The 18,448-nt window shown below is 47.6% G+C and overlaps 1 protein-coding gene across 3 annotated transcripts in view; it reads right to left on the minus strand.

The window, feature by feature from the left end:
• The window catches only part of LOC119656073 (potassium channel subfamily K member 15), a 168,359-nt gene that overhangs the window by 49,906 nt on the left and 100,005 nt on the right, over window positions 1-18,448 (minus strand). For all 3 annotated transcript variants that reach the window (XM_038062354.1, XM_038062355.1, XM_038062353.1), the window contains exon 8: window positions 10,820-10,924. In XM_038062354.1, the coding sequence (XP_037918282.1) occupies window positions 10,820-10,924 (105 nt within the window). The remainder of the gene's footprint in view (window positions 1-10,819; window positions 10,925-18,448) is intronic.

Raw genomic sequence — 18,448 nt, forward strand, 5'->3', positions numbered from 1 at the left:
AATGCATCGCTCGTTCCAGCGCGCAGCGAAGGACGCAGCGAGAGCTGAAAAACTCGACGAGACATCGGGATACGCAAAGAGAGAAGAAGACTCGCAAAGTGATGCGGCATCTAGAACGGAGACGGGAACCCAGAGAGTAATACGCAGTGCTGTAGTTGCGGAAAGAGACACAGTGGTAACTGGTGAAACTAACCAGATGGTTTTGAGTATAAGCCGAAAGAGAGCACTGTCGACTGAAAAGCTGAAGAGAAAAGACTTATCAAGAAATGCGTGGCAGTTATGAAGCACATGCGATCTGCGATGTGCTTCGAGAAAATCGACAACAAAGGGGTAATGGGGTTGGAGGAGCTCTTGGGCAGCATTTCGTATTATATACGGACATGGAGAGTAAGTGAAAACCCGCGGGAAGCAGAAATATCAACGTCTCCTAATGATAACACTTCGAGTGCCAAACTGATGGCAGACAGTCCATTGCAGAGCGAATTGGGAAAAAAACGAAAGGAGGGAGGGGTACCTAAAGGAGACTTCAATCAAGCACTCTCCAGGGCTCAAAAGAAGAAGGCGAAGAGGGATAAGAAACAACAACACGCCGCGTAATCAGAAAATCCTATGGTTAAAATTAAAGGGGACCCGAAGGATGGAGCACCAAGAGGAGACAAACGGAGGACTAGACTGCCGGCTCTGCTTATTAATTCGACGGAAGGCAAAATCTTTGCTGAAGTCCTCAGTAAAATCCGTTTCAAGATCAACCCCGAAGATAGCGAAGCAGAAATGTCTTCCATTCGAAAAACGAAGGGTGGTGGAGTCCTAGTTGAGTTAGGCCCGCGGACAACAAATAAGGTTACGTCCTGTGAATCAGTCAAGGGGCTTCTAGGAGAGAATCCTTGGTTTCCAGCCTGAAACCCACGTGCTCTCTGGAAATCCGAGAACTTCACTGCCTCACAGAAAAAAACGAGGTGGAAGAGGCCATCAGACACGAATGCCCGGAGGTAACCAATGTCCGGATTGGTATTCCGAGGCCAAAAACACGATGTGGAGCAATACCCGAGGAAGCTTCTAAACAGGGGAATAATTAGAATTGGTTGGGTAGTGTGAAGGATACGAATCTGGGCCACTCCAACCAAATATTGGAGATGTTCGAATTATGGGCAGACACATACAATTTGTTGGGAACCTGACAGAAGGGCAACATGTCACAAATGCGGTCAGGCAGGCCATAAAGCGAACGCCAGCAACGAAAAGGAGGGCTGCGTCCTATGTAGCGGACGTTACGGTCCATTCCAACATAAAGCTGTGTCATATGCAGGGACGTGGTGGGTCTAATGAGAACATTGAACACACTGCAGGCTCAGGGAGGTGTCCAATCTTCAGAGCAGAACTGGAAAGAACTAGGACGAGGTCAACATGATTCGCATTCTACAAAACAATATGCACCCGAGTGAAACTGATCACGAGCTGCTGACGCAGTTCGCTGCGGATACCTAAGCTAATATAGTGCTCATCAGTGCGCAACACCGAAACAAGGACTGAGACTTGGACTTCCGACGCATATTTGATGCTTTGGAGGATGGTATCTTGGGCGCAGAGAGGGCGGATCCTGGTCGAAGGTAACTTCAATGTCAAGGACTTGACTTCAGACTCCAGGGGGAAACGAAAGAGCGGCGAGAACAGGACTGATAGTTTTAAACACAGGGTCCACCCCATCGTTCCGCCGCCTAGGCTGCGACGGTAACATTCCAGACGTAATCTTTGCGTCGGAGTCACTGATGTCGCTGATGGACGGGTGATGAGTTCTGGAAGACTTCTTGGAAAGTGACCATCAATACATTGCCTTCGAAGTGGTTAACACATACTCTCGGTGTGCGCCACCCTGGCGGTCTTTCTGTGTATAGGACGTTGTGAGGGTGAACAACGGGAGGTGATACCTTTTTGCTAAAGAGCGTCAAGCCATATACAAGCGCAAGAGTTGCTCTTGAAGAACGTCAACGCAACCTGGATGAGTGGCAACTCTCTTATCAAAATGAAACTAAAGGCAGATAGACTGCGCGGCTCATTGGCAACTTCGGTGTGTGGCTGAGTTGGAAGCATGGTTAGATTGACTTTTTCAGTCTTACCTGCATAAGATTGGAAAGGCATGATCTCTAGATCAGGTGTTTGCAATAAAGTTGTGGACGACACCCAAGACACTATTTTTTCTTATGGAAGGTGTGATGGGATTCGCTAGCAGCTCTATTTAAACATAGGGGATCTCTCTCCAGACAAGTTCGGGGTCCTACTCGTTGGAAATAGGATATATCTCGACCGGTCGAGGAGCCTGATGGCAGGGGATTCCTTGAATTGACAGTTCCCTTGCTCTTCCCCCTCCCATTGCTGAAAGAAATTGCCTGAATTGTGGGTCCACAAGGTGGGAAAGTTCGGGGACTAGCCCGAAGTAATGTGACGAACGGTTCCAGGTTAGCTCTCTGACAATGGGGAGATGATTCGTTGGTAGTTCGACGACGTACCGTTGCACCCCAAAAAAAAAACGACACTAAAAGTATTGTCCGAGCTGATGCAGATGGTATTGGCTGCAATGGAATTTCAAATATCGAAGGTACATTGCTGATGGGACTTGAACATTTGTAGTCCTGGCCTGATTTATGAAGGATCCAACAAACTTAGACAGTTACATTGAAAATCGGGTAGTTAACGAAGTGTCCTGGTCTTGGGGATACATAAAATCCAGTGACAATCCAGCAGGCTACGCCACGATAAGGATTAAGCCCAGGAAACTCGTAGGCATCCACTATGGTGTAATGAGCCTCAATGTCTTACAGAGAATTACATACCTGAGGACGTGAAATGTTTCGCAAATCTAAGCAATAATTTCAATCTATTAGAGCAATTCTCGTCATTTTCGAAGTTGGTAAGCGTAACGGCGTACATGTTGCTCTTCGTGACGAGACGAAAGGAACCTATCTCTTCGCGGGAGTATGAAAATAGTCGATTGCGGATACTCCGTACGGTACAAAATACTGAATTTAACAAGGAGATCGGGGACGTCGTAAAGAATAGCCCACTGCCGGAAGGGATACAGAAACTCAATCAGATGAACAAAAACATCCGGTACTCCCACCTCAAAGACACTATACTACTGGCTTAATAAACTGGAAAGCACACGAGAACACTCCACATGGAAGCATCCAGACGGCCCGGAATCATTTACGAATGCAGTATTGGATCCTCCACGACCAGGGAGTGATACGAAACGAACTTCATCGCTGTATTACTTGGGTTCGCCTATACCCAACGGCATGGCTAGCAGCTAATGAGTGACCTTCCTTCCGTAAAGATTACCCAAAGTCCACCGTCCCTGCATTGCAGGGTAGATTACGTGGGTTCATTCAAAGCAAGGATATCTAAGGAGCGCTTCAAGGCTATGTTGAAACGTTTTTTTTTTGCTAAACCAGAATGTAGGAAAGGCAGGTCAAGGTCGTCAATTTGTGTTCCCTGCCAATAGAAATCCCGAATGAGGAGAGGCCTGTTCGGGAAGAGGAAACCAAGGAATCCCTGATCGATCGAAGCGAATGGAACAGGAGCAGCCAACGGCGATGCCCATAAGGAGAACCCAGTGCGAATGGCAATGGCCACGATTGACGCAAAGGTGATGAAACGACCTAAGAAACTACGGATCCCACTATATACATGGGCGCGTGCACTCCTGAATTTGATGATTCTGTTCCTTGCATTCGGTGGGGTATGCCCACCGATGGCTACGAGATGTGGAGACCTCACACTGGGTACCACGTAGAAAGATTAGGCCAAGCTAGAATGATTCGGTCGATTTTCCTATCAGCGACACCATGAAATACCGAGAGGATACGTTAGTCATATTGGATCAGACGCGAAATATGTGAGAGCACATAGAGAGATCGTTAACGACGACACATCGTCATATGCTATTTAAGCACCTACTGTTCTATAGCAAGGACACCGTGGGTAAAATTGATATCCTTACGATGAAGAGAAGGATAATGTTGACAGCTGTCTTTGGGGTCAGTGTTGAAATGACATCCACTCTCTACGACATGATTAGATCAAGACGCTACAAACGAGGACTCTAGATCATAGGGGAACTGGACGAAGTCATCACATCAGTCAACAAAATAACTAGCGGGTTTGTCAAGGTGGATGTTGCTAGCCTGAGCTTGCAGAACGTATGGACACATCTAACAGTCGAGGATTACTACTACTGACACCCCAATTGCTGGTTCCGGTTCGAGCATGGAGCAAATTGAACCCTATTTTGCTACAGCATCCAAGATTTCATTTCTGTCTACACCACAATGACCGGATACCTAAAGTAGTTCTACCATATTGAATCTGAAAACAGAGTTCAATCGATCCCTGCATTCCTGAACGATTTTTGAAGTAATCAAAGTACTACTCAAAGCCCTCAATGCAGCTTGGCTATCAATACAGATTGCGATGCGCTTGCCCTTCAGCCGCTCGGCAATCATCTAGGTTGCCGTTCTTAGGATCATGTACACTTCAGTCTGAAAGACCGTTGTATATTATCCGAAGGGAAAACCCCACTTTTTGTTTTTTTTCGAGAGGTAGACTCCTGCTCCAGAACTTTGTTCTGTTTTTTGAGCCATCGGTCTGGAAGACGTCAGTATGTCCTTACACGCATTCTTCGGGTTCATCTCAGCTTTCTCTTCGTTTCAAGATAATCTCAGATTTTCTACCAAACAGATGTATGGGGAGCTGAGAATCGGAGGGCATTATTCAACATCAGCAACGGTCTAAGACAAGGATGGGGGTTCTTAGCAAGAAATATTGTGAACTCTTGGCCGCGTTCAAGAGAACAGTCTCTACATGAGGATGGACGATTCTGTAGCCTACATAACGATGAAATCTATGAGCAATACTACGACCGTCTGGTTGTGGATAACATCCGGCTCAACAGGTTGCGGTGGGCGGGTCATTTTATCCATATGGATGAGGATGATCCAGCCGGGAAAGTCTACAAGGACAATATCTATGGTAGAAAAAGAAGACGAGGCAGACCCTGCCTGAGATGGAGCGATACCAGACAGGTTTTAGGGATATCGAATTGGTGGACTTCGGCGCAAAACCGGGATGTATTGAGTTCCGTTGATGATGATGAAAAAAGAAGGCGAAGAAGGATAAACGGAAACAATTGACTACGCCGCCAGAGACCCGTCTGTCCAAAGACAGAGAGGCTTCAAACCAAAAGCCAAGACTAAACCGAAGGCAAGGCATTTGTGGAAGTCCTTAGTGAACTCCGCTATGGGATGAAACCCGAAGACAATGGAACACACTTCTTACCGCTTGGAGAGTTACAATCTTTTGTTTCCATCTTCATGTGTATATGGGCACCCTTACCGTATACCTTTTTTTTTTTCTTTGTGCATACACGGAGGTGGAAAATCTTAGAAAGACACGTCCGCCGCAGCTCCGCCGCCCGAACGGCGGAACAACAGCGGGCGCGTGTGGGATTCACACCCACTAAAAACCACCCCCGGTCTCTCCACCCCCAGCCCCGCGGGACCACCATTGAGGTATTACTTCGCGGGGTAGGTTTGCTCTTAGGCACTCATCCTTCTCCTTTATGCAGCCTTCCTCCTTCTTTGTTCTTTCAGCAACTCCTCCTGCATTTGGATGATTGCGGAGCTAACCGCAAGCCACTTCTCCTCGGACTCCAGCATCTCAGTAACCAAGCTCTCCGGGGTCCCGCTCCTGCCCAGCACCTGGTTTAAGCTCCTTCTCTCCATCGCAAATCGTGGGCAGTGAAACAACACATGCTCTGGATCCTCCGGTATGCCATCGCATCTGGGACAGTTCGGAAAATCATCCAACCCAAAGCGGTGCAGATACTGCCTGTAGCAACCACCGTGTCCCGTGAGGAACTGGGTAATGTGGTAGTTGGTATCCCCATGTTTTCGCTCAAGCCACACCCTAATGTTGGGAATGAGCCTGTGCGTCCACCGACCTTTCGCAAACTCGTCCCATCTGCGTTGCCAGTGATCAAGCGACTCTGGCCTTGCCGCATTTCTACGCTGTGCATGCCCCTCCATATGTCTTGCATTGTACAGGACACTCATTTCTTTGGCCAGAATGTCAACCGGAATCATGCCTGCTACCACCAATACTGCCTCATCTGATGTAGTTCTAAAAGCACTGCAAACCCCCAAAGCCATCCGCCGGTAAACCGAGTTCACCTGCTTCCGTCTCTGCGAGTTTGCAAGCGCCTCTGCCCACACAGGCGACGAGTAGGGCAGGATGGAGCGCACCACTCCGGCTAGCACCAACCTCCGGTAATGTTTCGGCCCACCAATAATGGTCAGCCTGGCCTTTTCTAGCCAGGACTTTACCGCTCTCACTGTTTCCGTTGCGTAAACCTCCACATCTTCTGGGTGTTTTGCTGCAACAACCACAGCTAGGTCATCAGCAAAGCCGACAATCGTAGTCCCCTCTGGGACGGGAAGAGCAAGCACCCCATTATACATGATATTCCACAACAGGGGACCAAGTACCGATCCCTGTGGTACCCCGGCTGTGACAATGTACTCTTTGGGGCCCTCATCTGTCCCATACCAGAGAGTCCTCTCTGAGAGGTAGTTTTCCACCAAATTCGCTAAGTATCTGGGGACACCTATGTCAGCCAACGCCCCTTTAATTCTATTCCAGTTGGCCGAGTTGAATGCGTTTTTGACATCCAACGCCACCACGGCACAGCAGCCGCCAGAAATCAGTTCACCTTTTGCCAGGTTTACCACCATGCCAATTGCGTCCACCGTAGAGTGAACCTACCACATATTTCCCGCAGCTCCTCCACAGTTACAGGCGGTATTATGCCGTCATTTGGCTGGACAAAAACTTGCCTTCCCCTATTTTCGTGGTGAGGGAACAGAGTGGTAACAATCTGTTTCAGGAGACGCGGACAGGTCACCTGGGGTAATTTCCGCAGCCTTTCCATCACCACTCTGTAAGCCTCGCCCCAAGGGTTTATGTCGGCATGGTCGCACACCTGTTTGAAGCAGTTCTTTTTGCTCCTCCGAATGGCTTCCTTTAGGTGGCCACCTAATTGCTTGTGTGCCTCCTCTCGACCGTCGCCACCGGGTTTTCCCCTGAGCCTCTGGCAAAGCCTCCTTGCCCGAAAACATGCGGCTCGCAAACTTGCGATTTCATTGTTCCACCAGTAGTTGGGTTACCTGCTGGGGAGCAATCGCCTTCTGGGCATAGTAGCATCGCATGCTTCCGTCACCCATCGAGTGATCTGGGTGGCTTTTTCTCCAGCCGTACCATTCAGGGATATGTCGGATTTGAGCACCGCGGAAAACGTGTCCCCCTCGAACGCTTTCACTGTCCAGGCAAGCATACCGCCACCGGGTTTTCCCCTGAGCCTCTGGCAAAGCCTCCTTGCCCGAAAACATGCGGCTCGCAAACTTGCGATTTCATTGTTCCACCAGTAGTTGGGTTACCTACTGGCGAGCAATCGCCTTCTGGGCATAGTAGCATCGCATGCTTCCGTCACCCATCGAGTGATCTGGGTGGCTTTCTCTCCAGCCGTACCATTCAGGGATATGTCGGATTTAAGCACCGCGGAAAACGTGTCCCCCTCGAACGCTTTCAGTGTCCAGCCAAGCATACCACCCGGCATTTTGCGAAAACTCTTTTTCGAGCTCGATCCGCCCTTGATCTCTATGCAGATTGCCTGGTGGTCGCTGTGAGTATAGTCCTCACTGACATGCCAAGCGATTCTACTGGCTAAAGTGGCACTCACGTATGTCAGGTCCACTATAGACCCCAGGCCCCTTCCTCGGAAAGTGTACGAAGACCCAACATTCGCCAGTACCACGTCCAGCTCCGCGAATGCTTCGAGGAGAACACGTCCCCTCACATTAGTTATCCGGCTGCCCCATTCAAGAGCCCACGCATTGAAATCGCCTCCTATTATGATCGGCCAACGTCCTCTTGCATCCAAAACAAGAGCAGCAAGCATCCGCTCATACTCGACGAGTGTAGCGCTGGGTGGAGCATGGCAGCTGTAGATGTGGATGCCCTTCACCTTCGCTCTGATGAAGCCCTCCTCCGGGTGCTCCATTATTTCCTGGAAGGCTTGTTCTCCACATGTCCACAGCGCTGCTTGGCCCGTTTGGTCTTTGACCCAAACGCTACCACCGCGGTTCGGTATGGTTCACTTAGTATGGCCACATCGATGTTTTTCTCGCGGATGGTTTGCGCGAGTAGATCCTGCGCCGCCTCGCAGTGGTTGAGGTTGATTTGTAGCAACCTCATCTGCGATTCGTGCTAAGGACTCTCCTGTATTCCGGGCACCTGCTGCTGCCTGCAATGTGCCGATGGTCCACACCCTCCTTTCCTTTGCACAGTAGACAATTCGGGTCAGCTCCGCAGTCCTTGCTGATGTGGCGCTCCACTCCGCATCTCCTGCATTGCTTTGACCTGTCATTTGGATTAGTGCATGACTACGCAATGTGACCAAAGCCAAGGCATCTAAAGCACCTGTTCCCTAAGGCGACACATAACCCAGCCTATTCTCACTCTCCCTGCTGCTAACAGTTTGAGTGCGTTCTCCACTGGTAGGCTGATGATGGCGGTTTGTGTTCCCCCATAGGCTTTCCTTAGCGTTTTCACCGCTGACTCTTGTAGTCCGGCAAGATCGAACTGTTTCTCCAACGCTTCGCGAACCTCTTCCTTCGTCGTGATTTCATCTATATCTTTGCAGATTATAGTGATCTCCGGCCTGCTAGCTCTTATGTCGGCTTCCTGCCCTAAAGTCTTCCCAATTTGGCTTAAGAATTTGTCCGCGGTTACATCCTTGGATTTCTTAAGTTCCAACATAAGATCTCCCTTTTGCGACCGTCTAATACGGCTGACGTTGTCTCCCAAATTGGTGAGTTCGGGGTCTGCCTTCACTTTCCTGAGAATGTCGGCGTATGACCCTTCGCCTCGTTTGGAAATGAAAATCACCTCCGGTCTAATCTTCCTCCGATAATTTCTTTTCCGCAGTTCAACCTTCCTCCAAGCTTCCGCATCCGCCTTTGAAGGTTCGATCCCTTTTCTCGAGGTAGCCACTGCAGCATTTTCCCTGGTAGCTTCAGACATACTTTTCATGAACTCCGCCTTTTTGGGAGTTAAGTCCTTTCTTCTTTTCGGGGTTTGCTGGCCTGTTGAGTCATTCAGCTTCTCGCGCAGCCTCTTCCCCGGTTTCTCCCCTTTTGTGTTTTGAACCGGCGTTACTTGAGTTGCCTGGTTCACTTTTCCAATCGGCCTACTCGTTCATCCTGGGCCTTGCCGTACGTCAAACGGATGCCTCTTATCATGGCCCTTATATTTTGGTGAATGTTCCTGCGCTCCTTTATAAACTCACACAGCTCCATGATCTTCTTACCGAGGGCAGTAAAGGCAGCTCCAGACTGATCATTGCCCAAAACATCGCTCGGGTGAATCGGCGTCAGCGATTCTTCCTCATCGAAGACTCCCGCTATACGCTTCCCACTGGGGGTAGCGATCGTGGGGGCTTGTGCCCGTGTGGGAGGGGATCTGCGAAAAATCGAGCTCCTTCTGAACGGATCCATCACTGGAGCCAGTTCAAGTTCCTCCCGTACGCTTGTAACATTAAATGCCACAGTAGCCAAGGTTCCCACTACTAAGGCACTGCGGTCGTTGGATATCGACCGCCGGGAGCCCGCTTGCTCACTCCCAAAAACCGCCGGTACTGGGTTTCCGAAGCCCTGCACCGTAACTTCATTCTTCTTCTGCTCCTCCATGTTTGGTTTTATTTCTGGGTATCCTTCCCATAGCCAATTTTTATCCACGGGTGGGCGTTTACTTCCCACCTACCCGGCCTGCGCATAAACATGCCCATATACGCACATCTCCGGATGCGTGCATGTGCATGGCCATGACACATTCGCCGAGCATTCCCTTATCCGCACGAAGGGACGCGCCTGATGGGAGATTTGGCAACTCCACACCGTATACCTAGGATGACCGAATATGGGTACTTCCTGGTCCCTCGAGTAGGTGTCCTGACTGTTGCTGTAAACTTGAATCAGGCAAATTATTTCCAACTCAAGGAGTCTGATCTCACATTTTGTTTATTTCTATACTCTCAATTCAGATGCTTCCTACAATCATTAGAAGTGATATTAACCCTTACAAACTATTCCAAGTGTCGGAGCGGTAAAAGGGAAAGGCATCGGAGCCTATAAATTCCAGAATGTAATAAGGATCCATAGGCTATGCTCATAGATCCATCAACCTAAAATGGGTGTATCTGAAGGAAATCAGGAGCTATAATTATATTCACAGCTTGAGTTGTATACGAAACATTCCTATTCTGCTTTGTAACTATTAGAGCAATTCCAACAATGACCGACTTCTGATGCTATCATCATTCCAAACCTATAATCCTTGTTCACTTGAAACTACTTTCAAAGTCATCAAAGAAGCCAATTTTCCACATAGGCTAAAACCTAATGAATTTCAACTAAACGTCCGATATCGATTGCAATTGTAGAGCCCAAAATCGCAAAGGACTTAAGGCTCTTCCTTATCCTGTTCAAACCATGCACAAACTCCTCACAGTTTTCCCACAAAGTCAATGTGCTGAATTGCTCAAAATGGGGATGAATTTAAGTTACACTCTAAATCAATTAACCTATTCCAGATTGGTATTCAAAGCATTCTCGCACTGAAGTGGATAGGATAGACTTTCGAACTTTGAGCTCCTTCCACCTCATCTCATCTCTGGTTCTCTTTGCCGTTATGATTCTAATAGTAGCCATACCTGCATCAAGTTGAAGCACATCGCAATTAGAGCCATCCCGAGCAAAAGATACACCGCGCAAAGAATAAAACTAACTTCGACGATGCTTTCTTTCGAGTTTCGGAGCTGAAAAAAAAGGAGAGAAATATTCAATTTAAAACATAAGCAAGAAACTTTCTTGGATTCTCAGAATATCTGAGACGGAAATTAGTTTCGATTCATCTTCAATAAAATGTATTTTTTTTTTTCAATTTCAGAATATTCTCCCCAGAAAGGCTGCACCCAGACCCCAGGCTTCTTGAAATTAACGAATATTAGTCCTTATTTGAAATTCAACCCTTCTTAATACAACGTGGAATCCACTCCTGCCGTTCAGCCCTCAAACTTTCCAATAAAATCCCATAAAATACCGATCGACCATCAATCGGGCTTAAAAACTTTTCATTCGTCTTGATTGCAATAAATTATTTGATCTCTTATTACCCAAAAGAAAATATTTTCCCAGCGAATGAATCCTCACGAAAAATCAACTTTATACCGAAATTCCCGAGATAAATTATAAACTTGTCGGTTCAGATTTTTTGTTCATTTCCGTCCCTTAATATCTGATGAATTCCTTGAGAAATTGTTAACAGTTTTCAATTTTCCAATAAGTCCTCATCAGCATCACCATCCCTTAACCAAGAGGGACGTAATCGCGGTCGGGAAAGCAAGGAGTGGATCATCTACATCATCATCGGTGGTAGCTATTAGCGGTATTATCTTAAGTATTTTGTTCCAGTGAAAATGATTTCTTATTATTGTGGGGGTTGAAAGGTTTTGCTTACGCCGAAGAACCTGCAACCAGTGGGGTTGGAAGAAAGGGTGAAGAAAGTTATGATGATTTTGCTTTTATGTTAAAATGATTCTTCGAAAGCGCCAAAGAGGTTGAGCAAAGTTTTAATTTTCCTTTTCATTTCCCATCCTGCCAGGGTTATTGGTATTATATCTTAATTAGCTTAGCGGATTGCCGAATACCTCAAGCAAACAAAATATTGATTTTAGTGTATTTACTCATTGGAATGGACCAAAACCTCATTAACCAGCAAAAAAGATTCAATGATCATTTAAAAAGTAGTAGAAATCATTCGTGCAATTTTCCGTCCCTAAACAATTAGGATTGACGACCCATCAAGTCGCCCAGAAAAATGGGGAATAGTAGATTTGAATGGGGAACCAAATAAAGAAATCAATCCATGAATAAACAAATTGATCCACGAAAATGACTAAGGAAAATGACGCAGTATATTGTGGATGCAGGAAAAGCCTGGTAGGAGCCACGCTCTATATATCCCCTTCCAACACATCTACGCTACCTGGAAAAATGCCTGAAATTGATATTATTTCGTGCCAGTATTTTTTGCCCACGTATGAAAACTGAAATACCAGAAGATGTTTATATCTGGAAAAGCTATGTTACCTTGGGATACTTATTGGGTACGTTTGGGAAAAAAATGACATACTCCTAAGCGTAGGAAACCATTGTGTTTTCAAGGTGTCCGGGAAATAAACAAGAGCGAACATTTTACTATACTGAACTGAATATTTATTCAATTTTAAAATAAAGTTGATGAATTGTCCACTGCTTAACTCTACGCAGCACCACATGGTCAACCCCTTAGCTTTAAGACCTCCCGGAGAAGATACAGGCGAGATTGGTAGAAGAGGCGCTACTTTCCAAACGGTCACCACAATTTCCCGCCAGACCAGCTTAGTGGACTTTAGTTTGAGTCAAAATCATTCAAACCCCCTCCCCAAACGTTATTCACGATGATATCGTGATGTTAACTTCAGAAAAATCTGGTTGCATTACCTGATCGTCAAGTTGATCGTTTACTTGTAGTATCCCCGATCCCTAAATACAATTTAATGATTGTCCACTTATTCTGAAACCAAAAATGGTATTTGACCCATTCTTCTTACATTTTGCCTTATAATCCTTCACATCAATGCTATGCAAATCTCCAGGCTAGCGTGCAATCAGCTGCATTTCGCCTAACGGGTTAGGGTGCGCAATAGAAAAATAAAACAGTTTTGTTTGCTTATCTAATACCACCGATTTATGAGAACGTTTACTCCATTTTTGGCATGTTCTTTAAGCCCTGTGCTTGCACAATCGAGCACCCGTCGTGAACGGGTTAGCACAGCATGTTGACCCAAATCTTTAGTGCAAACTAAGATATGGAAAGGTTACAGTATTAACAACAACAACATCTTTTCAGGCTTAGGTTCTGAAAACGAGACCTTTTACGTTTTTAGGCACGTACATTTTAAGCCCTCACTACCCTCAATATCAGAAATACGATGAGTTTCGGAAAGTACTAATGAAGCCCTTTCATTTGATACCCGAGATGACCATATTCTATGAAAAAAAGTTGCACCCCCTTTCGCAACTGAACAGAAAACGGCACCGCTTACTGGATATAAAGGAATTGCCAGACCACATGCACTCACCAAATTTCATGACAATGGACTAAGCCATTTGCGAATAAATCGGATGTGAATAGTCCCGAAGGATACGAGAAACAACCTCCCCACCACGCTAGATAAGAATAATTCCCTGGAATAGCTGGATCGGGAGGTTACAATCACGAATACTCTCGGAAAATCAATCCTGAAGGCTGACATCGACCAACCGTTGCCACAAACTCGTCAGCAACCGCAGTAGAGTCAGAAGCCACTGACACACCAGGCATCGCAACCACTCCTGCACCAAACAACAACAAAAAAAGTCAGGCAGATCAAATCACCAGGCCCTCTCTTGAAACAAAGAAAACTCCTCGGTAACCAAGTACCTTCTCGTGAAGGACCAGATGAAGCTCTTCACTTATACGCTCCCATCGGAGAAAATAACCTCGCTAATAATTCGAGGCCTTGATCACACTTACTCTGCACTGGAGATCGCTGAGGATCTTACGACCCAAGGCATCTTCAGCATGCTGCCTATTAAGTGACTCGTCACAACAAAGGCACCGAACTGCCACCTGCAGTATCATTGCGTCAAGTGTGATACGCAAACGGGCCTGGTGAGTGCTCCAAAACACCGAACGAAAGTCCGGAATGCGTGAATTGCTGGGCAAGTGACCACCTCGCTACCGCAAATGCCCTAACTTTGCTCAAGTTACGGCGAGGACGAACGATCAAAAATGGGCGCCTCCATCCCAAACCAACCCTGCCTTCTCCAACAAACCACTCCTTCAGTCGAACAACCATATTTTTCGCCGTCGCACTTCGAAGCGGCAACCCAACTACACCAGCTCCTCCAACATTTCGCTGCCAAAACAAACTGGATACCCGACAGTTCGCCGAGCAATCCTGGCAATATTTGTCATTGAAGAACGTTTAAAACGTTAGGTAATCATGGTTGTTAGGAACATTGAATCAAACGTTAACTCTTTAGTCGGTCAGTCTGATAGACACGTGTTTGAATTACCCCTGGGTGGACACAATTCGCAAATACCAATCCAACCAATTTGCACTACCGGCAAGGACCTTCATTTCCAAACTTCCGAACCGATAGACACTATCCAAACCAAACGGCCACATACTTCCCTCAGGGGTCGTCAGCGACCTGTACCGGGTCGCTTACGATACGGTGGGTGACGTCCTCGGGATGCCCGAATAAGTAGTTATGACCCCCTAGCTGGCAGTATACCTGCGTCCTAGGTAATAGCCTTGAGAAAGCTTATCGGAGAAGAGCGAATCGTGAATAAATTAAGCCAGTCCCTTCGGGACCCTGGTCGGGTAGTGTGCATCAAACCGGTATTAGTAGCCCGCGTTGTCCCGAGCGAGCGCTGATTCGTCCGTGAATTCTGGGATCAGCTAAGCGTAGGTCAGGCCTCAGGGAACTGGTATAGGGGCTGTGTCCCCGAGGGTACATCCAATCCTGACTATTCCGGCCCGCTCGCTAGCACACGATACCCTGGTAAGTTTTCCATAGACAATACAAATAAATTAACAAAAAAGATCGACGAAAGAACAGGGAAAGAGGAAGAGCTGAGTGCGTTTGGGAGCAGCGCAAAAGTACGTCGTTCACCGCAGAGATCAGCGAAGGAGGCAGCAAGGGTTGACATGGTATTACTCGGAGCGCCCAAATAAAGGGAAAGCCTTATCAAGTGGCGCTACTGACCGTGCGGAGATGGGAACTCCAATACCTTATAGTGCCCCTGTTCTGAAAGAAAGCCCAGTCAAAATTGCCAGTCCTGAGCAGATGGATTCGGGCACAAATCGAGCGCAAGTGCAGTCGACCATCCTAACTAAAGCCGAAGAGGAAAGGCTCATCAGGAAACGCGCAGCGTATGCGGTCGACAACGTTTCTCCAGAGGACCGTCAGCAATGTGATCAAAAACGGGCTGATGGAACTGGAGGAACTATTGGACCGCATCTGCTTTTATAGGCGAACGTAGAGAGCAGCGGAAGACGATTGGAGATCAGAAACAGGCGCACTCCCCGCTGAGAACGCTGCTGCCATCAAACGTGCCACAGATAGCTCACTTCAAAGCGAACTGGGGAAAAGGAGGAAAGAGGACGACCTTTATCGAAGTGGCTTCCAGGGTCCAAAAAAGGAGGCGAAGCAGGAAAAAGGAAACAACTGACTACGCCGCCAAGGACCTGTCTGCCCAAAAACAAGGAGGCTGCAAACCAAAAGCCAGGGACAGAAAAGACAAGGAAACGAAGAAGGATTAGACCGTTGGCTCTACTCATTAAGCGGCCGAAGAACCGAAAAAACCGAAGACAACCGTCGAACTGACTGGCCGTGGTGGAAGTCCCCGAACAATATGCGAGGGAACTCCTTAGCAGCGGGAAAATCGAAATTGGATGGGTAGTATGCAGGGTACGAATGCGGATAGTCCCCACCAAGTGCTACAAGTCTGGACTTCTGACACACGCCAGCAGCTTGCAAGAGACCAGACGGAAGGACCACATGCCGGAGATGCGGCCAAGTTGGTCATCAAGCGAAGGCCTGCAATGAAAATGGAAATTGCATTCTCTGCAGGGATTGTGGCGCGTCTGGTGAGAGCGTCGCACAAACTGCGGGCTCGGGACGGTGTCCAATTTTCAGAGCGGAATTGGAAACGGCTAGGGTGCCGGATCCGCTCACCAGTTGCTAGCAAAGTTTGCTGTGGAAGTAAATGCTGATCTAGTGCTAATTAGTGAACAATACCGAAACAAGGACTCGGCCTCATGGCATCTCGATTTATCGGGCACCGCTGCCATCTGGGTTCGGGACGACGTTCGACTTTGGATTGCCCCCTTTTCACACTAAGAGAGTTCTCACTATGAAAAACAAGAAGGCGACAGGTCCTGATGGCATCCCGGCGGAAGTTTACAAACTGGTGTTCCGCCAACGGCCAGAATTGCTGCTTGAGGCGTTCAACGCTTGTTTGACAAAGGGCATTTTTCCTTGTCTCCGGAAAGTGGTCAGACTCGCGCTGATCAGCAAGGGTAAAGGAGACCCGGAGGTCCCGTCAGCATACCGACCGCTATGTAAGCTTGACACGACCGGGAAAATGCTCGAGAAGCTCATCAGGAGTAGATTCGCTTAAGAGATGCGCGCTGCCGGAGACTTATCCCCAGTCCCCCCAGTTCCCCCAGTTCGGGTTCAGAACATGAAGATCCACAATGGATGGTATTATGGAGGTCGTGGATGCGGTTCATCGAGCCGAAGCACACAGCCGCCGATCTCGATAGATAGCGCTCCTCACAACGGCTGATGTCTGAAATGCCTTCAATTTCGTAAGATGCTGGGCACATTAGAAAACTCATTCTTCGTGCTAAGCTATCTCTTGCGGATATTGAGGGATTATCTGAAAGACCGCTCCCTCCTCTAGGAGACGCTAGAGGGCCAGAGAAGGATGGAAATCACGTCGGGAATAGCACAGGGATCCATCCTAGGCCCGGACCTCGATTTGCCCGAAGAGTCGTGCCTAGCCGGACGCACTCTTGAACAGGCGCAAAGCAGACTTGCGATGGGTGAGCGGATGGATGACTGTTCACGGTTTTAGCCTCGCGCTGGAAAAGCCGAAGTAGTCATCTTGACCAGAAGGCGAGTTGACTATAGACTCAAAACAGGCGGCTAATAACTTGGTTTGATGCTCGACTCGAAGATGAGCTTCTTGGGAGGAGGTTTTCAGTCTTACCTGGAGGTTTTCAATCTTACCTGCACAGGATGGGGAAGGCGTGATCTCCTGATTGTGTGTTCTGCAATGGAGTGGTGGATGACGCTGAACACACCTTTTTCTCTTGCGGGAGGTAGGACGATTTTCGTCAGCAGCTTTATGCAGACACAGGCGAGCTCTCCCCAGACTACATTGTCAGAGAGATGCTGAAGAGCGCTGGCAGCCCAATTCGTGTAACGCATTATCATCGCGCTCTTCTCATTGCGAAAAAGATTGAACTCGACCTGCAGAGGGACCGGATGATAAGGGGTTCCCTGAACTAACAACTCCCTTGCTCCCCTCCCCTCCCATTGGTGAAAGGGATGGCCTGACTTGAAGGCTTCCAAAGCCGGGAGTTGTTGTGGAGTAGTGATCAGGTGCTGCTGAAACTTAGTCGACTGAACGAAACATTCCTGATATGAAGGCACTTAAACATCGGTGGTAATGAGGAAGCTGACAGACTGGCTCGCCAACATTCTGAATCTACAATAATGGGGTCAAAGAATGGAAACGCGGCCAGGTCCGATGAATAAGCGTGGTGAAGTAATATCTCCCAGTTGAGCATTTCTAAGTAGTTTCGAACTTTCTTCGACGTGTGCAACGGAGCATTATTATGGAGGAAAATCAGCTTTTCATGTCTTTGCTGATATTTCGGTCGATTGACATCAACAGTTTCACCAGATTTCAACAGTTCATAGTAGACAATACCCCGCTGATCCCACCCCACGCACAGCATCGGCTTTCGTACGAAGAGATTTGGTCTTGCAGAAGATGTCGCTGGTTGGCCGGCATCAACCCATGATTTTTTTCGTTTAGAATTCTCAAAACAAATCCATTTTTTGTCGTCAATCTTAATCCGATGTAAAAACATCTTCTTTTGTGTCTGGCAAGCAAAATTTCGCATGTGTTTTGGCGCCGCTCCATCTGCTTATCGTTCAATTCATGCGGCATCCATTTTCCGATCTTTTGAACCTTGCCCATTGTACGTAGACGTATGGAAACGGCTTGTTGACAGACATCTAATTGCTTGGCGAGCGTTTTCTGCGTTTGAGTATTGTCCTCGTCCAAAAGAACCTCCAATTCGCGAGTCATAACTTTCCTGGGCCGATTTTCAGATCGAAATCGCCATCTTGGAATCGGCGGAACCAGTCTCGGCGCATTGTTTCCGATGGAGCAGTGTCGGCATAGGCCTCCACGAGCATTCAATGCGATTTAGGGGCTGATTTCTTCAAATTGAAGGAAAAAAGTAAAGCTTCCCGCAAATGGTTTTGCATGAAATTGCTGATGATATGAACTGACAATTGTTGACAAATGTCGTACTAAAAAAACAAATATGGCGTGCTCATGGCAGCTTAATACGCCCACTGACGCCATCTGTGAGCAAATAGCGGATTTAAGCTTGTACATCTGGTAAATCTCACCAAGAAGACTTTCCGGGTCATAGTGGAAATAC

Source organism: Hermetia illucens, chromosome 4 (genome assembly GCF_905115235.1).
Source record: "Hermetia illucens chromosome 4, iHerIll2.2.curated.20191125, whole genome shotgun sequence".
Lineage (NCBI taxonomy): Eukaryota > Metazoa > Arthropoda > Insecta > Diptera > Stratiomyidae > Hermetia > Hermetia illucens.